At 51.7% G+C, this 17,280-nt stretch overlaps 4 protein-coding genes and 2 non-coding genes across 6 annotated transcripts; 1 reads left to right on the plus strand and 5 right to left on the minus strand.

Moving 5' to 3' along the window:
- Window positions 1-108: 108 nt before the first annotated feature.
- Window positions 109-673, minus strand: VE01_06549 (uncharacterized protein; the record flags this gene model as incomplete). Its single annotated transcript, XM_018275994.1, has 2 exons — window positions 109-381; window positions 476-673. 2 exons carry the CDS (start codon window positions 671-673, stop codon window positions 109-111), a joined length of 471 nt encoding a protein of 156 aa, XP_018129118.1.
- Window positions 674-3,559: 2,886 nt separating this feature from the next.
- Window positions 3,560-3,677, minus strand: VE01_06550 (the record flags this gene model as incomplete). The annotated part of the gene is made up of 1 exon: window positions 3,560-3,677. It is a non-coding gene; the product is annotated as a tRNA-Leu (tRNA).
- Window positions 3,678-4,004: 327 nt separating this feature from the next.
- Window positions 4,005-4,125, minus strand: VE01_06551 (the record flags this gene model as incomplete). The annotated part of the gene is made up of 1 exon: window positions 4,005-4,125. It is a non-coding gene; the product is annotated as a tRNA-Leu (tRNA).
- Window positions 4,126-6,223: 2,098 nt separating this feature from the next.
- Window positions 6,224-8,794, plus strand: VE01_06552 (uncharacterized protein). Its single transcript, XM_018275995.2, has 3 exons — window positions 6,224-6,993; window positions 7,102-7,377; window positions 7,481-8,794. Exons 1-3 carry the CDS (start codon window positions 6,948-6,950, stop codon window positions 8,506-8,508), a joined length of 1,350 nt encoding a protein of 449 aa, XP_018129043.1. The 5' UTR covers window positions 6,224-6,947; the 3' UTR covers window positions 8,509-8,794.
- A 945-nt stretch (window positions 8,795-9,739) lies between these two features.
- VE01_06553 (uncharacterized protein) lies at window positions 9,740-11,560 on the minus strand. Its single transcript, XM_018275996.2, has 2 exons — window positions 10,666-11,560; window positions 9,740-10,612 (listed from the first exon to the last, which is right to left on the minus strand). Exons 1-2 carry the CDS (start codon window positions 10,821-10,823, stop codon window positions 9,838-9,840), a joined length of 933 nt encoding a protein of 310 aa, XP_018129042.1. The 5' UTR covers window positions 10,824-11,560; the 3' UTR covers window positions 9,740-9,837.
- A 372-nt stretch (window positions 11,561-11,932) lies between these two features.
- VE01_06554 (uncharacterized protein) lies at window positions 11,933-17,092 on the minus strand. Its single transcript, XM_018275997.2, has 4 exons — window positions 16,662-17,092; window positions 13,868-16,542; window positions 12,452-13,812; window positions 11,933-12,396 (listed from the first exon to the last, which is right to left on the minus strand). The coding sequence occupies exons 1-4, from the start codon at window positions 16,786-16,788 to the stop codon at window positions 12,357-12,359; spliced, it is 4,203 nt and encodes a 1,400-aa protein (XP_018129045.1). The 5' UTR covers window positions 16,789-17,092; the 3' UTR covers window positions 11,933-12,356.
- Window positions 17,093-17,280: the final 188 nt, after the last annotated feature.

Genomic DNA, 17,280 nt, shown 5'->3' on the forward strand with positions numbered 1-17,280 from the left:
TTCCTCATTCCCCGAGACCGGACGTACTGCCGAAGCCAGACAATTGTCGGAGGCTTACGCTGTTCGTTCCAAGTGCGCCCACACTCCCGAACTCCTGCCGTGGCCCTTTTAGTGGGCGAGCAGCAACAGCGCAGCGGTGTTAGCAAGAAGACGTCCCTTGTCGCTCTGTTCTGCTGTCACCGAATCACTGCTGTCACCATCCTTCCGCTTCTCCACCGTCACCACAGCTCTGTGGTGATCAGCCCACCAGCGGTGAAGGGTGGCTGGATAGCCCGAGAGTTGAGAAGGGGTGCCGGGAGAGTCTGCGCGGCTGCCGCTGGACTGGACGACCCAGTTTGCCGTGCGGTCTGCAGCCTCGATGTGCACGAAGTTCGTGGAAGACTATAAACTACCCATAGCGTCATCGATATGGTGCCTTAGATTATGGGCTTAGATGATGGGGGGTCGCTACGCTTGCTCGGAAGACGATGCTCACATGAACAAGATCATCGTACCTCAACGTAACCTTGAGGTTGACAATATATTCACCAGTGCTAACTAGGAACCCAGCTACGTCTTCAAGGTGGTTGTTGTTCACACCAGCATCGTTCGGGGCGTTAACCCAATATACTACGCCGTGCTCCAGGAGCTCACGATTGGTTTCCCAGCTGGAGATCCCAGATATATTTGTCATTTACGCTAGGCCGTGTTGGAGATTGGCATATGAGGGTGTGCTCGGATCCATAAGATCCAGTCAGTGGAGTTGAAATGAGATTCACCTTATTTTATAGCTGCGTTCCAGACATATTGGCTTTCTCAAAACTACGAGCAATATAACATGTAAGCCACCTATCAAATGATCTCATCCATCATTACTACAACTGAAGCCCTGCGCCGAGTCCAAAATCCGGTAATTCTCCTAGTATATAACGCTCCAGTGAGTTAACCTTGATGCCTCAGGAAAGACATGGGAAGAGATCCATCCGTGAAGCTTTTTGCTTTCTTTCGAAAATATAGGAATGGGATTGGGTGTGGAAATATGGGAGCGGGGACTGGTAGGAGTGAGGAGTGAGGAGTGAAGTCCTGCCTTCGCGACTAGAATACTGTCTGTCACTGCATTTCTTGTCACCGTTGTCTTTCTGCCGTCATTCCTAATTCTCACCAGTGGTAGCAAGGTCATCAAGTACGTTAAGGGCATCCGCTTCTTCTTACGGCTATTATGCTCGAGTGCAGAGCCAGAGCGAAGAGCCACGACGGCACGCACATGTATCAGATGCCATCATTAGCGTATGGCGATGCAGTGTTGCTAGATGAGGCGTATCTCGGACAAATTTATGTCGGTCAACCTACATGTCAGCCACTTCTAGTGATCCTGTCTATCTCAACCAGCTTCTTCAGATGATGAACATCTTGACACGCTACGGCTCCTTATAATTCCAAACATGGAAATATGAAGTATGGTAATTCCAAGCATGGAAATATGAAGTATGGTAATTGCATCAAGAGGTAAAATTCACTGCTATATTTTCTCTCCGGTAAGTTGGTGAGGTAAGTAACAACTTTCCCATCTGTCTTGCACCTCTCAAACCACAAGAACAGCGCGATATGAGGGTCTCCAATAGCTAGTTTCCGGTAAATGGCTCATCTTGGTATCACTATTATCTGATATTATCCTGATATCCGAACTTACCGGCTGGCTTTTCAACACGCGCAACAAGATCCGATCTAGCTTCCTAATATCCTTTCTCCAACTGACACAGCTTCGACTCCAGCATCAGCTTTGGAGAGAACTATCACTGTTTCTGAGATATCGATCAATCTGGGCGATATATTCTACGGCAGAGATGCTATAGGAGAAATCCCCATGCGCATTCAAACGACTATTTCTTATTTACTCTCCACGCCCGCCTTCTCCCTCCCCAACCAGCCCCTTGGATCTTTTGATCACCTATAAATAATGCTCACCGCGCAACCATGTAATAAACAGCCCACAAAGAGAAAATTCAGGAACTCCACGGTCTGAGGCCCCAAAGGAGGATAGATGCGGGCAGGGTCAGGCCATCACGTCCCTAGGAACACACACTGGCGTACAATTAGATTTACCCAAAACCTGCCGTCTACGATCAGCATCGTAATTATAACAACAATAGATTACCATTGATATCACCACTTTTGGACTTATTCGTCTGTGATATTACTACTGCATCGTTTACAAATGGGGGTCTAATCCAGGATCAGACCTCGGACAAGACCTCTTACATTATCATTCGGAATATCACTATTTTCGGAGTCCCGAACGAAAGCTGTTTGTTCTCGCTGCCGCCACCGCCGCTCTCTTGTCACCGGTCGTTCTCACTGCCACCCCCTTTCGAAGGTTGATGTGCGTTTATGCAGCGATGGGACATAGATAATAACGATGCTAGTGAGGTTGGATGCGACGGTTTCGGCGGTTCTGTGGTGCCGGTGGTAGTGTTGATGGTGCTGATGGTAGGAAGGTCGAGGGTGAAGCTAGGGGATTTACATGCGGTCGTACGCGTGGCAGAAGGTTGTTCAAAAAGTCTTCCGCAAGGTCTGCTCCTGTTCTGACGAGATCTTCATATAAATTTATTTCGATTTTGCGATGTATTCTGTCCGATGGATGGATTCGTGCATGCAAGCCCTCTCTTTCGCCTTAATTATAATCGGACTTGTGGCTATCTTCCCTTCGGGAAGGCAGATTTGCAGTTTATGTCTTCAAAACCAAGTCGTCATGGGGTGGATACGCTTATATCCACATTGGGTGACATTCTTTCAAGTCTTGGAGGGAAGTAAGCTCTTCCAGTTTACTTTGCTAGTAATAGACAGTCTCGATCGTAGATTTGTTCGAAAAACGTGCCGAGAAGCTCAAGGATACTTTGACAAGCGCTGCATCTGATGGAAGGGGTGTTCGTGGACAGTGCTCATGATGAAGGCAAATTCCTCGGGCTCCTCTCGCACAACCAAGACGTGGGGAAGGCCCATTCGAACCGGCGATAATGGGGGATATGTTACCGTCCTCCACCAACCATTGAGATGTGATGACGAAGGTCGACTATCTCTACAACAATATCCAAGTCTTGGGTCTTGCTGCTGGGCATTGCCAACTCGTAATTGCTTCCATCCTTTGGTACAACTCCGACCAACTATCTGAGGTGGATTTGAATATATGTCTAATAATCTGCTATCGATTCTGACCAATTCCCCCCGCCTCACTATGTACAAATAAATATTAAGCAATCTATCACCACTCTTTTATATAGACATATGAAATCTCTTATTTGTGTTGGTCGAATAGAGGATAAGTTGGCAGGTAAAGGGTAAAGTTCTGCTGAATTTATAATTGTTGAAATGAAAATGATTTTATATCACAAAAAAAGATATTGACGTATAAAAAAAACAATACTCGACTTCCCCTCTATTGTTTCTCAGCAACCCCTTCACTACAGCATTTATTTAAAATAAAAGTACTCCATTCCACCACACTACAAAAATTAACTCTTCTCCCCCGTCCCATCCGTATATATTAAAAGAAAATATATACACCAAAAAAGCAAAAAGATAATTGAACAGAGTGGGACTCGAACCCACGCCACTTTCGTGACCAGGAAACTATATGAACGAATCACATGTATTAAGGTATAACCTTAACCTGGCGCCATAACCATCTCGGCCATCTGTCCGGGATGTTTGTTGATGGTTTGGGGCGCTTATTACGTCTTTTGTATGTCACTGATTTTTCTGTGTCCGTGTGTGTGGGGCACGCCGAAACTTTTTTTTTAGCAGGGTGGGAAAAATAAGGGTTTAGGTCAGGTGACTCGAGGCGGCAACCAAACTTTCAATTAGAGTGCCAAAAAAACGCCCTGGGTTTATTGTTTCTTCTCGACTGGAAGGAGCGACACAGCAGGCAGTAAACTTAAAAGAAAGTAATATATTTAATAACTAATGTAGGCCTCATCAGCCAAAAAATTAACATGGTATCATATACCATATAAAAAAGACAAAAAATAATGAACAGAGTGGGACTCGAACCCACGCCACTTTCGTGACCAGGAAACACAACATGATAGAATCACATGATATTAAGGTATAACCTTAACCTGGCGCCATAACCATCTCGGCCATCTGTCCGATGATTGATGGTGGTTCAAGCGTAGATGGGTATATATACCCTAGCGAAGGCGGGAAAGGACAAATTTTTTTCTCAATGCCCGTCATGGCTGGGAGGTGAGAATTATGATGATGATGCTTCAATGCGCATCTACTCATCGGGGGGGTGGGGGGAGGTCTACGTGTTGGGGTTTCTACGAGCTTCACTTTTACAATTCCCCGACGGGCCCCCAATCCCCAACCCATCTTCATTTCCCATTCCCTCTCCTTCCCTCCTCGGATCTCCCATCCATCCCTCCGTCCGTCCTCGTCCCCAAATCCCCCGCTCGCTCTCAAAAGGCCCGACCGGCATCTCTTAAAAAAATAACCGTTTTCGGAATCCCATAAGTCCGCCTCCAAGACTTCCGAAGTAGGCAACCAAGGCAACCAAGGCAAGAAAAGCAAAGAAAAGGAAAAAATCCGAAATTAAGGCCGCGCCCGACTTCACCCGAAAGGTGCCTCTCTATCTCTGCAACGTAGTGAGAAATGGAGATGACTCAAGTCTTGGCCGCCCGCGCGCCTGTTGTCCGTGTGGCTGGGTCGGTTGTGGTTGGGCTGAGGACACGACACGACACGCGATGGAATCGAGTAAGTCCGTGCTAGCTAACATTCTGGGTTGGAGGGACAGCTCCGAAGTCGCAGAGGCGGGGGTCTCCGGTTTTTACTTCTCTGGTGGTTTAGGTTTCTGTGTGGTGGTTAGGCGAGGTGAGGATGCGATATGATTGGTTGGATTGTCGCGGGGGCCACTGAGTAATTCTAAGGTGTCACTGTGGCCGCCGAACTGCAATGGGAAGGGAGAGAGGGTTTATCGGGAGGATATGAATGGGTTGGTGGTAGGTTGGAGCCTGGGGGGATAGAGTTTGTTATGTGATGCGTGTATGTTATGAGATTATGAGTGTGTGAAAGGCGGGGTTGGGGGTTATTTGATGTGTGTATGTTATGTGTATCTATAATCTCAAATCGTGCTGCAAGTGAGAGCAGGCAGGTACAGCGGATAGGAGAGATATTGGCAATATCTCAGAAACGGAAAGGATAGACAAGGGAGACAGACGGGGGGGTGATGTGATATATGTGTTTCTTTTCTCTCTTTCGTGCAACAGCCCGGCGCAAAGCCCATCTTGTCATTCTAGAAGCCCAGTTACAGTATTATATCCTATGAACAGTCTCAAAATCCCATACCAAGCCTCCCATGTCCCAGCGCCGAGAGCATTGGCATTTCCCACCCTACGTACTTGGCGAACGCACCATCCGCCTATGCCCGACCAACTCCTGCTCAGCGGTTTCCAAATTCCCATATCCCCGTTTCAAGGGAACAGCACCAACTGAGTAAATCCCCGTTACAAGCCTAGAGTAGAGTACATGCCTAGAGTACAGTACACCCCCCGTACCCCTTCGCGCCGCATCGTCATTCCCCACCCCTCGCACGCGCAGTCGCGTGTCTCGACCCGCGCCTCCCCAGCCTCATCAGCGCACAGAATGACGTTCTAGCGCGCTCCCTTGCTGCGTCCTCGCAGACAGATGGCTACGTAGAGTACAGTACGTACCATCTGTCTCTGCTGTCCAGGCAAATAGGAAAGCGAGATCGGTGTTCCAAATCTGGCGCTAAGGCATGTTTGTTGGTGAACCCCTGCTCGAACCCTCGGCTGCGGCGATACTAGCTTTATCTTTGAAGGCGAGTAGAGCCAATCGGGAGACGGGATACGGAGGAGAGATAAGGAAATGCAGGGTGTTGGCGGCGGGGGGGGTTAGGGACGACATCGACATGTCGGTCATGGTGGTGGCGGGCCAGTAGGAGGGGGCGGTTGGAGGTGCCCGATCGGAGTACAGAGATACAAGGGGGGTAGGGGTGGGGATTTAGGCTGGAGGGGGGGTTGATGCTTATTTTGAAGTGGTGGTGGGACGGAAGGAGGGATAGGGATGCGATTGAGGATACGGTATCGTATATTGTATGTATTGTATGTATTTGTTGTAGATGGGGGATATGGGGGGATATGGGGTAGAAGTATGGGGTATGAGCTGGGGGATGCGTGGGAGAAGACCGGTAGATACTGCATTGTTGTTGTGTTTTGTCCAGTGTCGTGTGTGTTCTGTGTTCTCTCTTCCTTGACTCGCCGAGGAGAAATTCCTTCTTTCTGCAGCGGGTAGACGCATACACAGACAACAGCCAAACAGCTACCACTGACACGAGCACTTACCGGTGGCGACAGCAAGCACCAAATTCTCCTCCACTCTCCTTCCTCCGAAAACGCCCTCGACGGCGAACCGCACCCGACAAACGGATACTTTTACCCGCCGCGGCGGATAGAGTGTGGGGACTGCCCCGATCGACACCGGAACCCTGTTAGTCGAGTTAGTCCGACTTAGCCCTCCTCCCAAAGTCTCTCTCTTAGTCGTGCCTGTTACTCGACCGAAAAGGCCCTATCTTGGAGAGATAGAAGACCCAAACCCTTGCAATGAAAACAAAATCAAGCTCCCCACTCACTTCTGCCACCCACACTCCCCCCCTTGCCCCCCTACCCTTTCCGTTCGGAGCTACCCCACCGAACCCGCCACGCTCTTGTCCTCTCCCTCCGTCTTCCTCCTAAGGGCTCCAAGGAGATAAAAAGACCAAGACTTCCCACAACCATCTTCTTTCTTCTTTTCATCCTCCTCTGTCCACTCTCATCCATAAACCAAAAACTATTCTCTTCCATTGACATACCTGCCATATACCCAACCCGTGATATTATAGAGACGGACAATCGAGAGACATCAATCCTCACTTACAACTTTATCTCACCTTCCCAAACCAACCCTCAATCAACATGTCTAACCTCGCACACGAGCCCGAGTTCGAGCAGGCTTACAATGGTATGTCCCACCCAGCCTGCCTCCTCACACTTGCCCAGATCGCCACCCGCAATCAATGCCTCTTCCATCGCCCGGAAAAATCGAATTGTAACTGACTTTCCCCCTCAGAGCTGGCCTCTACCCTCGAGCACTCCTCCCTCTTCGAGAAGCACCCCGAATACAAGACCGCCCTGAAGATCGTCTCCATCCCAGAGCGTGTCATCCAGTTCCGCGTCGTCTGGGAAGACGACAAGCTCCAGCCCCAGGTCAACCGCGCCTACCGTGTCCAGTTCAACGGTGCTCTCGGCCCATACAAGGGTGGACTCCGTTTCCACCCCACTGTCAACCTGTCTGTCCTCAAGTTCCTCGGATTCGAGCAAATCTTCAAGAACGCTCTCACCGGTCGTAAGTTGCAGCCCCCACTCTCACGTGACCCGCTTCGCCACTCGGCGGAAACCGGAGCGAGACCAACTTTTTCCAAGAACAGAGCGCTGACGTCATGAAACAGTTAACATCGGCGGTGGCAAGGGTGGAGCCGACTTCGACCCCAAGGGAAAGTCCGACAATGAGATCCGCAAGTTCTGCGTCGCTTTCATGCGCGAGCTGAGCAAGCACATTGGCGCGTACACTGATGTTCCCGCTGGTGATATCGGTGTGTCCGGCCGCGAGATCGGATGGCTGTTCGGCGCCTACCGCGCGCACCGCAACAAGTGGGAGGGAGTCCTGACCGGCAAGGGAGGAAGCTGGGGTGGATCTCTCATCAGGCCCGAGGCCACTGGATACGGTCTCGTCTACTACGTCGACCACATGATTGAGTACGCCGGCCAGGGTTCGTTCAAGGGCAAGACCGTCGCCATCTCTGGATCTGGAAACGTCGCCCAGTACGCCGCGCTGAAGGCCATTGAGCTCGGTGCCACCGTTCTGTCGCTGTCCGACTCTGCTGGTTCGCTGATTGCCAAGGAGGGCAAGTACTTCACACCCGAGGATATCGAGGCCATTGCCGCCCTGAAGGTCAAGCGCGAGTCGCTGTCTTCGTTCGAGTCCGCTTCGTACGAGTTCATCGAGGGCGCCCGCCCATGGACCCACGTCAAGGTCGACATCGCGCTTCCCTGCGCCACCCAGAACGAGGTTTCCAAGGAGGAGGCCGAGGCTCTCGTCGCCAGCGGCGCTAAGTTCATCGCTGAGGGCTCCAACATGGGTTGCACCCAGGAGGCCATCGACGTGTTCGAGGCTACCCGCAAGGAGAAGAAGAACGGTGCTCTCTGGTACGCGCCCGGCAAGGCCGCCAACGCTGGTGGTGTCGCTGTTTCCGGACTCGAGATGGCCCAGAACTCGCAGCGCATCAGCTGGACCACCGAGGAGGTCGACAACAAGCTCAAGGACATCATGAAGGATGTCTTCCAGAACGGTCTCAAGACCGCGCAGGAGTACGTCCCCAGCGCCGAGGGCGAGTTCCCATCCCTCGTCGCCGGCTCCAACATCGCCGGTTTCCTCAAGGTCGCCGACGCCATGCACAACCAGGGTGACTGGTGGTAGATGCTTTGTCGTCTAGACACTGTCCGATTGTTTGTCTTGCGTTTTTTGCGTGTTTGTCATGTCTTTTTTTGCGAGTTTGGGTCGGCGCTGGGTTTGCGGATGATATCAACTTGCTTTCACGCTGCTGGGGCTGGGGGAATATCTGAAATGAAAGAAATGGGAAATGTATAGAATGCATGAAAGAGTTTGTCGTTGCGCGTGCGGGGCAGCGCTGGGGGCTGGGGTCTTTGCAAGATCCGTCCTCTGTACATAGCTTACGAATTTCATGAAAAAAGTTAAAAATTACCTTTTGCTGTGCCATCCTGCTTCCTCGCGTGACCCTGCCATTCCTTCCTCGCGCCATTTCGCCGCGCCTGGACTTCTTCGACCTCGATAGAACCGCCTCGTCGTACAGTGCACTCACCCCCACCCAGGCATCAATCCCCAAGTGCGCGCCCCCAACTTACTTATAATATAAGCTCCTTCTCTAAAAGCGGTGAGTGGGCCTTCCCCCCTTCCCCATTCCGCAGGGCGCGGCTTGTCGCGGCTGCAGCTGCACGATGCAGACGTAATCAGGGGGGTGAAAGTGGGGAAGCGACCCCGCACTTTTTAGGTAAGTAAACCCCCAAAAAAACACTGCATCTCACGATGAGAGGGAAAAATGGGAAAAATGGATTGGGTGATCGTGGTGCGTTGATGTGATTTGTGCAGGTGTTGGGGGGTGGAGGGGGGAGTTAGGTAAGTAGTGTTTTGTTTTTTGTTGGGGTTGGAGAGGTTGGAGATCGTGTGCGGAAGGTGGTACCCCGGTGTTGGTGTTTGATGGGAGGGAAAATACTTTGGGGTTATAAATCACAACATAACATACTGTATCATGTATTTTTATTCAGGTTTATGTTTGCTCCTTCCCTTATTACTTTGCCATAGTTATATCCATCGCTCTTTCCCTTTATGTGACTTACATAATCCTTAAGGAAAGAGCCAATGGGAGGTTCCTTCCATTTGACTTCAGTTATCACACGACCAGTGCACCCGTGCTTTGCTCCTTCCCCCATTCCCTCGCCGTAGCTATGCCCATCGCTCCTTCCCTCTATGTCCCTTACATAACCTGAAAAATGGAAGGAACCAATGGGATGCTCCTTCCCTTTTTGACTTCAGTTATCACAGCAATACACAAACGCCTTCCCCTAATAATAGTTCACATGTATAGAATCACTTTGGCACATTAGATACTGAGAAGAAGAAGAAGTATAATTCCCGCCTTGCCAACTCCAAAATCTAACACACTAAAATCCTCCATTATCCCTACGTAACATCTAACCTTCCCCCATACCCCCAGTGGCGCATCTCGCTCTACGAGATTTGCACCACCATCGGTCCAGCAACCGTAATATCATCCGTGAGCACACCCGTCGCTGGTCCTGCGCTCGCAAGGAAAACAAACACATCACCCTTCAAGATCTGGGGAACCTGGCAGTTGCCTCCGGTCAATGGCACGAAAACAGCTCCACCGGGCGCGCCACCATTGACAAACGCACAGTGCGTTGCGCCCTGCGCGGTGCTGGCAACAGCAAGTTGTGCGTCGGCGACAATGGCGGATGCGGGGGTAGTGGAAGTCATAGCGGGGAAGGGGGTGATTTTAAGGTTCGATCCATCAGGGCAAGCAGTGATGAACGGCGCAGCGAGGGAGAAGACAGCGCGGGTGCCGAGAGGGGTATCGAAGGGGTTTGGCACCGCAGCGACCTTGGTGAGGGTGCGGATGAGAGTCTGATGTCTCGCCTCGACGGTAAGGATGCTGCCTGCAGCCGTGAGGATGGCGGGGGCGGCGACGAGCGGGGCGGCGCCGAGGTAGGCGCTGATGCCGACAGCTTCGAGGACGGAGGCGGTGGCGACCATCTCGGCGGCGGTGGTGAAGCCGAAGTTGTAGGTGCAGGGAGCTACGGGCTTGACGCCCTGGGCGGAGATGGCGGCGAGGAGGGTGGTGACGTGGGTTTGCTCGGTGGCGCCGACTTGCTTGAGAGATACGAGATCCTCAGCTGTGAGGCCGAGAGCGGCGAAGTCGGAGTCGGGGAACTTGGCGAAGCCGGTGCGGTAGAATTCGGCTTCGAGGAATTCGAGGGTCAGGGCGCTGGGAAGTGTTAGTGGGTGGACGGAGAAGAATAGGGGGAAGGAGGAACGAACAATTGCAGGATGTCGACATCGCTGATGCCTGCTGCGGTGGCAAGATCATTGGAAAGCGCGCGGGACCTGAGAGTGCTGTAGGAGCCGGAGGGAAGGGCGGCGGCGAAGGCAGCGAGGCCGAGAGTGGCGGCCGAGGCGAGGGTCTTGAAGCTAGGCATATTGAGGTAGAGAGATGGGATTGTATTGAGTAATGTGGCTGTAGGTAGGTTGATGGAGACGTCGAAGTATTCGAGTGTATAGTAGATAGACCGGCGTTGAGCAACAACTTTCTCTTCTTTCTCGAATATTAAAAATATTAATGTTATAACAAGACCAGCTTCCGTTTGATTCTCAGAAAAAAAGATTGTATACAGGACTCAGGTCAGGTGTCAAAAAATGGGTCGAGTAAGGTTTATAATAATAATAATAAAGCAGAACCAGCGCTTGTTTGGACAGAATCGAAAATGTTTGGAGAGATCGCAAAGAATGAGTGACGACGATGTGTAGACGGACGAGGAGAGAGAAAAAGAACCTCCAACAAATATGGGCGAGCACCCCCATTAAAGCCTACCGCCCAGCCCGGAACAGAGACCCCTCGCTCTATCCGGCCTCTCTCACGACCCCCATCCCCTTCTCTTAGCTCCTTGGCCTCAGGAACGACGACCTTCCGTTCTCCGTCCCCAATACCCACGATGGCCTCATAAACAGCCACTCAGGACCCTCAACGGGCGCAATTTGTTTTGCCAGGCCGCGCGCATGCGAACAAACTCTAATCACCCAGCCAATCAGGTGTGCAGACGAAAGCATTAAGCAGCGAGCACTACTGCGACAGCTCGAGCGCGGCGGTGACGTTTGGCGTCGTGAAACTCGGATGGCCTCAGATGTGGTCGGATGAGGTTGCACGCGGTCAGATGTGTCAGCCTTGTTTGGGATGTGGGCAGCCTTGCATGATAGTGGGGGCTGTGGCCAATTAGGCGGGCTGCAGGTGGCCCTTGGTGGCCCCTGTGGTCCCCTAGAGGTCCCTGAAGGTGCGTGTAGGTCCCTGACACCACGGATCGGTGATGAGCCGTATCTGAGACCCACCAAAGTCGGTGTTTTATATCGGTTTGATTCACATTTGAGGCTTGTCGCCAAGTCTCTTGACAGCTTACGACACACGGGACAAAGAGGATTGACTGGCCATACGGGCCCCTGGAACACTTTTCATCCGAAGGTTCACTTACCCGGGCGGCAGATGGTCTATCCAGCACAACAGTTTATCCAGAACGAACAGTTTGGGACCAATTGTGGCTAGTCAATTTGGATTGATTAGAGATTAAGTTGATGCGAGACTAACAGAGATACTGAATTTAAGCTACTTTGTATAAATGCACGACGCTAATAGCGAGAAAGACCAGAGTACGGCACCTGCTATGGACGTTTTCCATAACACCATATTGTGCCAACATTGCTTTATTCCACCACTCCCGTCCCAAGCCCAAACTCAGTAGTATGGCCGGCTGTCTACCCCATCCCTATCTGACAAACTTGAACTGCCTTCCTCCAAGATAGGCAAGACAACAAGTGTTTGGTTCAGCCATTCTGTAAACGAGCGCTAATAATTCGCCCGCGTCGCATCGTACGCAGCGCGGGGGTGTATGGTATGAACGAGTGGACGGCGAATAGTTATCGCGAATCGTTATTGTATGGCCAGTTGAGGCAGGCTACGCCATTTAAAGAGCGTACGGGTTGAGAGAGCGGATCGTAAGGCAACTACAACAGGGTTAGTTTGGGGTTCAAAATGAGAGCATAGCAGAGAAGGACGTACGGAGGGCTTTTGCTGAGATCAGTCTTCAGGATGACAGGCACACGGGTCATCTCCTTCACGTCTTGAATATACTCTCCGTTCTCTTCTCTCAAAGAGAAGAACTTCAGATACTTCTCCTTGTTGCTGGTCTTAGCTGACGCAGACTCAGCAATAGGCACCTTCGAGTCTGAACGAGTTCGGTGAAGGTCGCCGCTTGCAGTCAAGGAGTTTTTGGTTGGCGATGGTGGAACGCTCTGCGTTGGTCGGTTCCCGAGGGAGACGCCCTGAACGCTTTCCGCCAAATCAGAAACGTTGTCATCATCGTCATCGTCGAAGAGAGCGTCAACGGCATCAGTAGACATGGTTCCAGTCTCCATCTGCTTACGCTGGGCCTCCTCACGATCCTTCCTTGCGCGTTCAGCCACGGCCGCCTCGCGAGCCGCAAGGCTAGCATTGGCGGTGCGCTGAGAGACACCGGGTCTTGGGCGCTCATCCTCAGGAACGTACGCCGAAGATGGAACGCCCTTCTCCCAGTACAATTCCAAGACTCGCTCATTCTTGCGGAACTCGGCCTTCTTCAGTGGCAGTTGATCGCAGTGGACACGCTTTTCGAAACCATATTCAGGGATCAGGACATCGAATGCGGACTCATAGACGGCGAGGACAATGCCCTCGCTAATGAGGTCCTCACCAAGGTCCTCTCTCTTCTTGTCCATGATTCTACAAGACTCAATGTGGACACTCTGCTCCTGAGCATTCTGCGCGGAGTCCTTCTTGGTGTTACACGACTCGGTGGCCTTGACAAGAGCGTCAATGTCCTCGTTATACTCGATCTTGCCCTCCGACAGCACAGATTCAAGTTGGCGGTGGACAACAATGTCTGCGTAACGACGAGACGGGTTCGTGAAGTGAGTGTACAGCGGAAGGTTGAGAGAATAATGAGGGTGGAGGTGCTCCAAAGTCCTACCTGCAATGAAATACTTTGCACGAGGGATGGCCTTGACCAGAAGAGTCTCCATTCCCTTACGGATCTCGGAGTCGTCAACTTTGAAAAGACTGTTTTGCAGCGTACCACTGCTCGTGGTGTCGATTTCGTACCCAAGAGCGGTCATGCGATCAGCAAATGTCCGAAGCCTACGGGGGTTTGGGGCCCCTTGTCGGCGGAGGAGTGCCTTCTCAGGAAGTCCGTGAGCAATCTTTTGAGCAACGTAGGTATTGGCCTTGTGCATAAGCTCCTCAATCAGCTCATGCGAAGGCGTAGAATCGAAGATGTTGGCTTCGACTGGGACATTCTCATCATCGAGCTGGTACATCAGCCGCAGGGGCGCAATAGTTTCACCCTCCGAGCCCAGACGAGCTTCACGGAATTTCCGGGAAACAGCCTTTCAAAAGAGTTAGTAATGGTCAGTGAGTAAGCATTGGGATGAATGTACTAACCTGCAGTATCTGAATATCCTTATCACTAATGCCGTCAAGCTTGACGTTTCCTTGACCTGAAAGAACAGCATCGACTTCACGGTAAGAAAGCTTGCCAGTGCTCTTGATGATACTTTTACCAATCCAAATATCATCATCGGCCACCGCTCCAGTAAGAGTGTTGACTTTGAAGACAACACTAACTGTAAGGCGGTCCTCTCCTGGGATCAGAGAGCATACATCGCTTGCGATCTTGGGTGGAAGCATGTTGCACGACCTGTTCATCAAGTAAACTGCAGTGCCACGCTTCTTAGCCTCTCTGTCAACAAGCGAGTTCGCCTTGATGAAGTGAGCAACATCCGCGATATGAATGCCTATTTCAATCTTTCCATCTACTTCGCCCTTGATGTGGATTGCGTCATCCAACTCATTGACGCCGTTAGGATCGATTGTGAAGGCCTTCTCGTCCCTGAAATCACGACGAGAAGCAATGGCAGCTTCATCCTCCTTGGCCAGAGACCATTCATCGAGATTGATGCTTCTAATAACGGCATCAGAGAACTCGTCCGATGCGAAGTTGTTGTCTCTCAATAGGGCATCAGTCTCCACCTTCAGTTCGCCCATCTTACCCAGCATCTCAACGAGAGTACCGAATGGATGGAGGGAAGTGATAGGCCAGCGCTTGATACATGCGACAAATATACGGTCGGCATAGTCCTGGTGCTTCTCTACGAAGTCCCTTGGTGCCTGCTCTGTCGGAATAGCAATCAATGGAACACGCTTGTCGGTAGGCTTAAACCACACAATCTTTGGCTTATCTTGCTGCCTCTGCTCATGGTGGCGCCCAGAATTGCCATCACGGGCTTGTCGCTCGGCTTCTTGCTTCTCCTTGGTGGCCTGGCTACTAGGGCGAAGGAGACCAAGAGTCCCTGAGAACATCTGGCCGGCGACACGTTCAATGACAGCAACGATGTGGCCAGCGTACAATGGCTTCTGCTCGTCATTAACCTCCTCTTCTTCGACAAGCAAAAGGCTTTGGCCTTCAACCTCAACATCATCGTTCTTCTTTTGAGTTGGGCGCTGTCTCAAGCTACCTCTGCGTCGGATTCCGCCTTCGCCAGTATTCGAGTTATCGTCACCATTGGAATTATCACGGTGAGACCTCTCTGCGTTGCCACTGTTGGAACCGCCACGAGTGTCTGTGATGTCCTTGCGCTTCTTCTTCTCCTCTTTCTCGCGCTTCTGACCCCACACTTCGTCAACATCAAGCAATTCGACGGCGACTAAGTCGCCTTCCAAAGCTCTGTTTCGGTCCTTGCTACCACAGATAAAGATATCGGCGTCCAAGAGGCCGTCTTGAGTCGATACGTATGCATCGCTGCGGTTTTTCTTGTTGACACGAAGGATACCAGAGACTAACTGGCCATCTCCAAGCAATGCTGGAAGAGTGGCTTGCGGAAGGTAAGGAGTAAAGAGTGTCTTGCGCTGCTGTTGTTGCTGTTGCCCTTGGCCCTGCTGTCCACCGTGCTGGCCACCCTGCATGTTAACCATATGCTGGTTGTTCATCTGGGCCGCCTGCAAAGCTTGAAGCTGGTTCATCTGCAGTGGGTTTAACTGTTGGCCAGGGAACATTTGCTGCTGTACCAGAGCCATCTGGCCCTGAGGAAGCTGTACCAACTGTGGCTGTCCGTTGTACTGGAAAGATCCAACGGATCCCATAGGCTGATTAACGCTTCCGCGGTTGCGGTGGCCTGGTTGGAATCCTCCGGCTTGAGGAAGGCCTTGGCCTTGGCCGAAATTACCCATCTGAGCCTGTTGGTCTTGTGGCTGACCAGGACCCCCCGAGATGCTTTGATTTCTCCAATTGCCCTCAAAGTTTCTGGATGAGTTTCGAGCGTGTCCTGCACTACCCTTACGCTGAAAGTCTGTACCTTGGTTGGCAGCCGCGCCCTCGTTGATAGTGGCAGCTGGGAACTGGAAGGAACCGCCGCCACGCATGGAGCCAGCACCACGGCCAGCAGAGCCGACAGCCATACTCTGGCTTCTCCCGTGGGCTCCACCGCGGCCGCCGCGCACATTCAAAGTACCAGGGAACGTGCTTGTAGGTTGTGGTGGAGGGGTTGCTTTGTCATCCGATGGGCTGGTGCCATCGGTAGCTGCAGGAGCGGCACCAGCTGCCCCTGGGATTGGGAACTGGAAGCCAGACGTAGTCCGTTTTTGTTGGGCCAGCTCCGCCGCTTTCTTGGCCTCGGGTAAGGCGAGCGAGTGGCGGCGTTGGTGGCCACCGCCGGGCGGGCCACCTCCACGGCCTCCGCGTGTAGACTGGTTCTCCCGCCCATGTTGTGGATTGTAATCATTATAACCCGTCCCCGAAGTGCCTGATGAGGGCGCTGGGGGAGGGCCCATTCCCATATTTGGCATTGCTGATTGATTTCGGCGATGTGACAATGGCTGTGTCGGAGCTCCCATCGGCACACCCAATTGTTGCTGTTGAAGCTGGTTTGGAAATTGAAATGCATTTTGTGGAGGCATATTCGGCCCTTGTTGCTGCTGTAGGGGGTTGAAACCGCCACCAGGAGGCAGGTGCTGCGTTGGCGGAATCATTCCCATGTTAACATACTGCTGGTGTGTAGCTTGGATCTGCTGCTGTTGTTGCTGTAGCAATTCAATCTGTTGTTGGATGGCAAGTTGTTCCACTACGTTTCGAGAGATGTTAGCTAGTGACTCTATCGTATTTGTAATAGAAAGGGACTGCCTGATGGCTAGAGACAGCTAAGTTGCCCCTGCGCACACGACAAAGACTGGAATGACATACTGCCTGGAGACGAGAACATGCTCATAAGGGGGGTCAACTCTGAAGGACTTCTGCGATGGGCAATATGAAGCCTTCGGCCAGTTGGGCCGAGGACGCCACTGGACGGCTGCTGCGGTTGCTGCTCCATGATGGAGTTCTGAGATATGTTGCGAATTGACGATCCTGATAGCTTGTCCAAGTGAAGTGTGAATGTATTGATTGTATTTGGTGACGTATTTGGCAGCTGTTTGGATAGCTGGCAAAAGGAGGGGGTGGATAGAATCTGGAGCTCTGAAGGAGTGACTCTGAAGATGAAGATGGATAGTATCTGTGGAAGGAGTGGTATTGAGGAAGGAAGGAAGGTGCTATGACGGAAGAGAAAGTGAAGGTTTGGATGGCGGATGTGGGATTGTGGTCGGATACGTTCTTGCCTGCGGTACGGGAGGTATGGGGTTTACCTCACATACCTGTTTCGTAACTGAAAGCGGCTTAGTTGCCTTTCAGGTTACTCCGTACTCAACTTTACAGGGTTAAAGTGGAAAAATGTGATTATGTAAGCTGGTAGCTGTGTTCCAAGTTGGGCGTGAATGGGGTAGTGGCACGTGATACACCGCCCTCACACTATAGTCTGCCTAGTCCC

The sequence above is a fragment of the Pseudogymnoascus verrucosus genome (assembly GCF_001662655.1).
Source record: "Pseudogymnoascus verrucosus strain UAMH 10579 unplaced genomic scaffold scaffold_31, whole genome shotgun sequence".
NCBI classification, from domain to species: Eukaryota; Fungi; Ascomycota; class Leotiomycetes; order Thelebolales; family Thelebolaceae; genus Pseudogymnoascus; species Pseudogymnoascus verrucosus.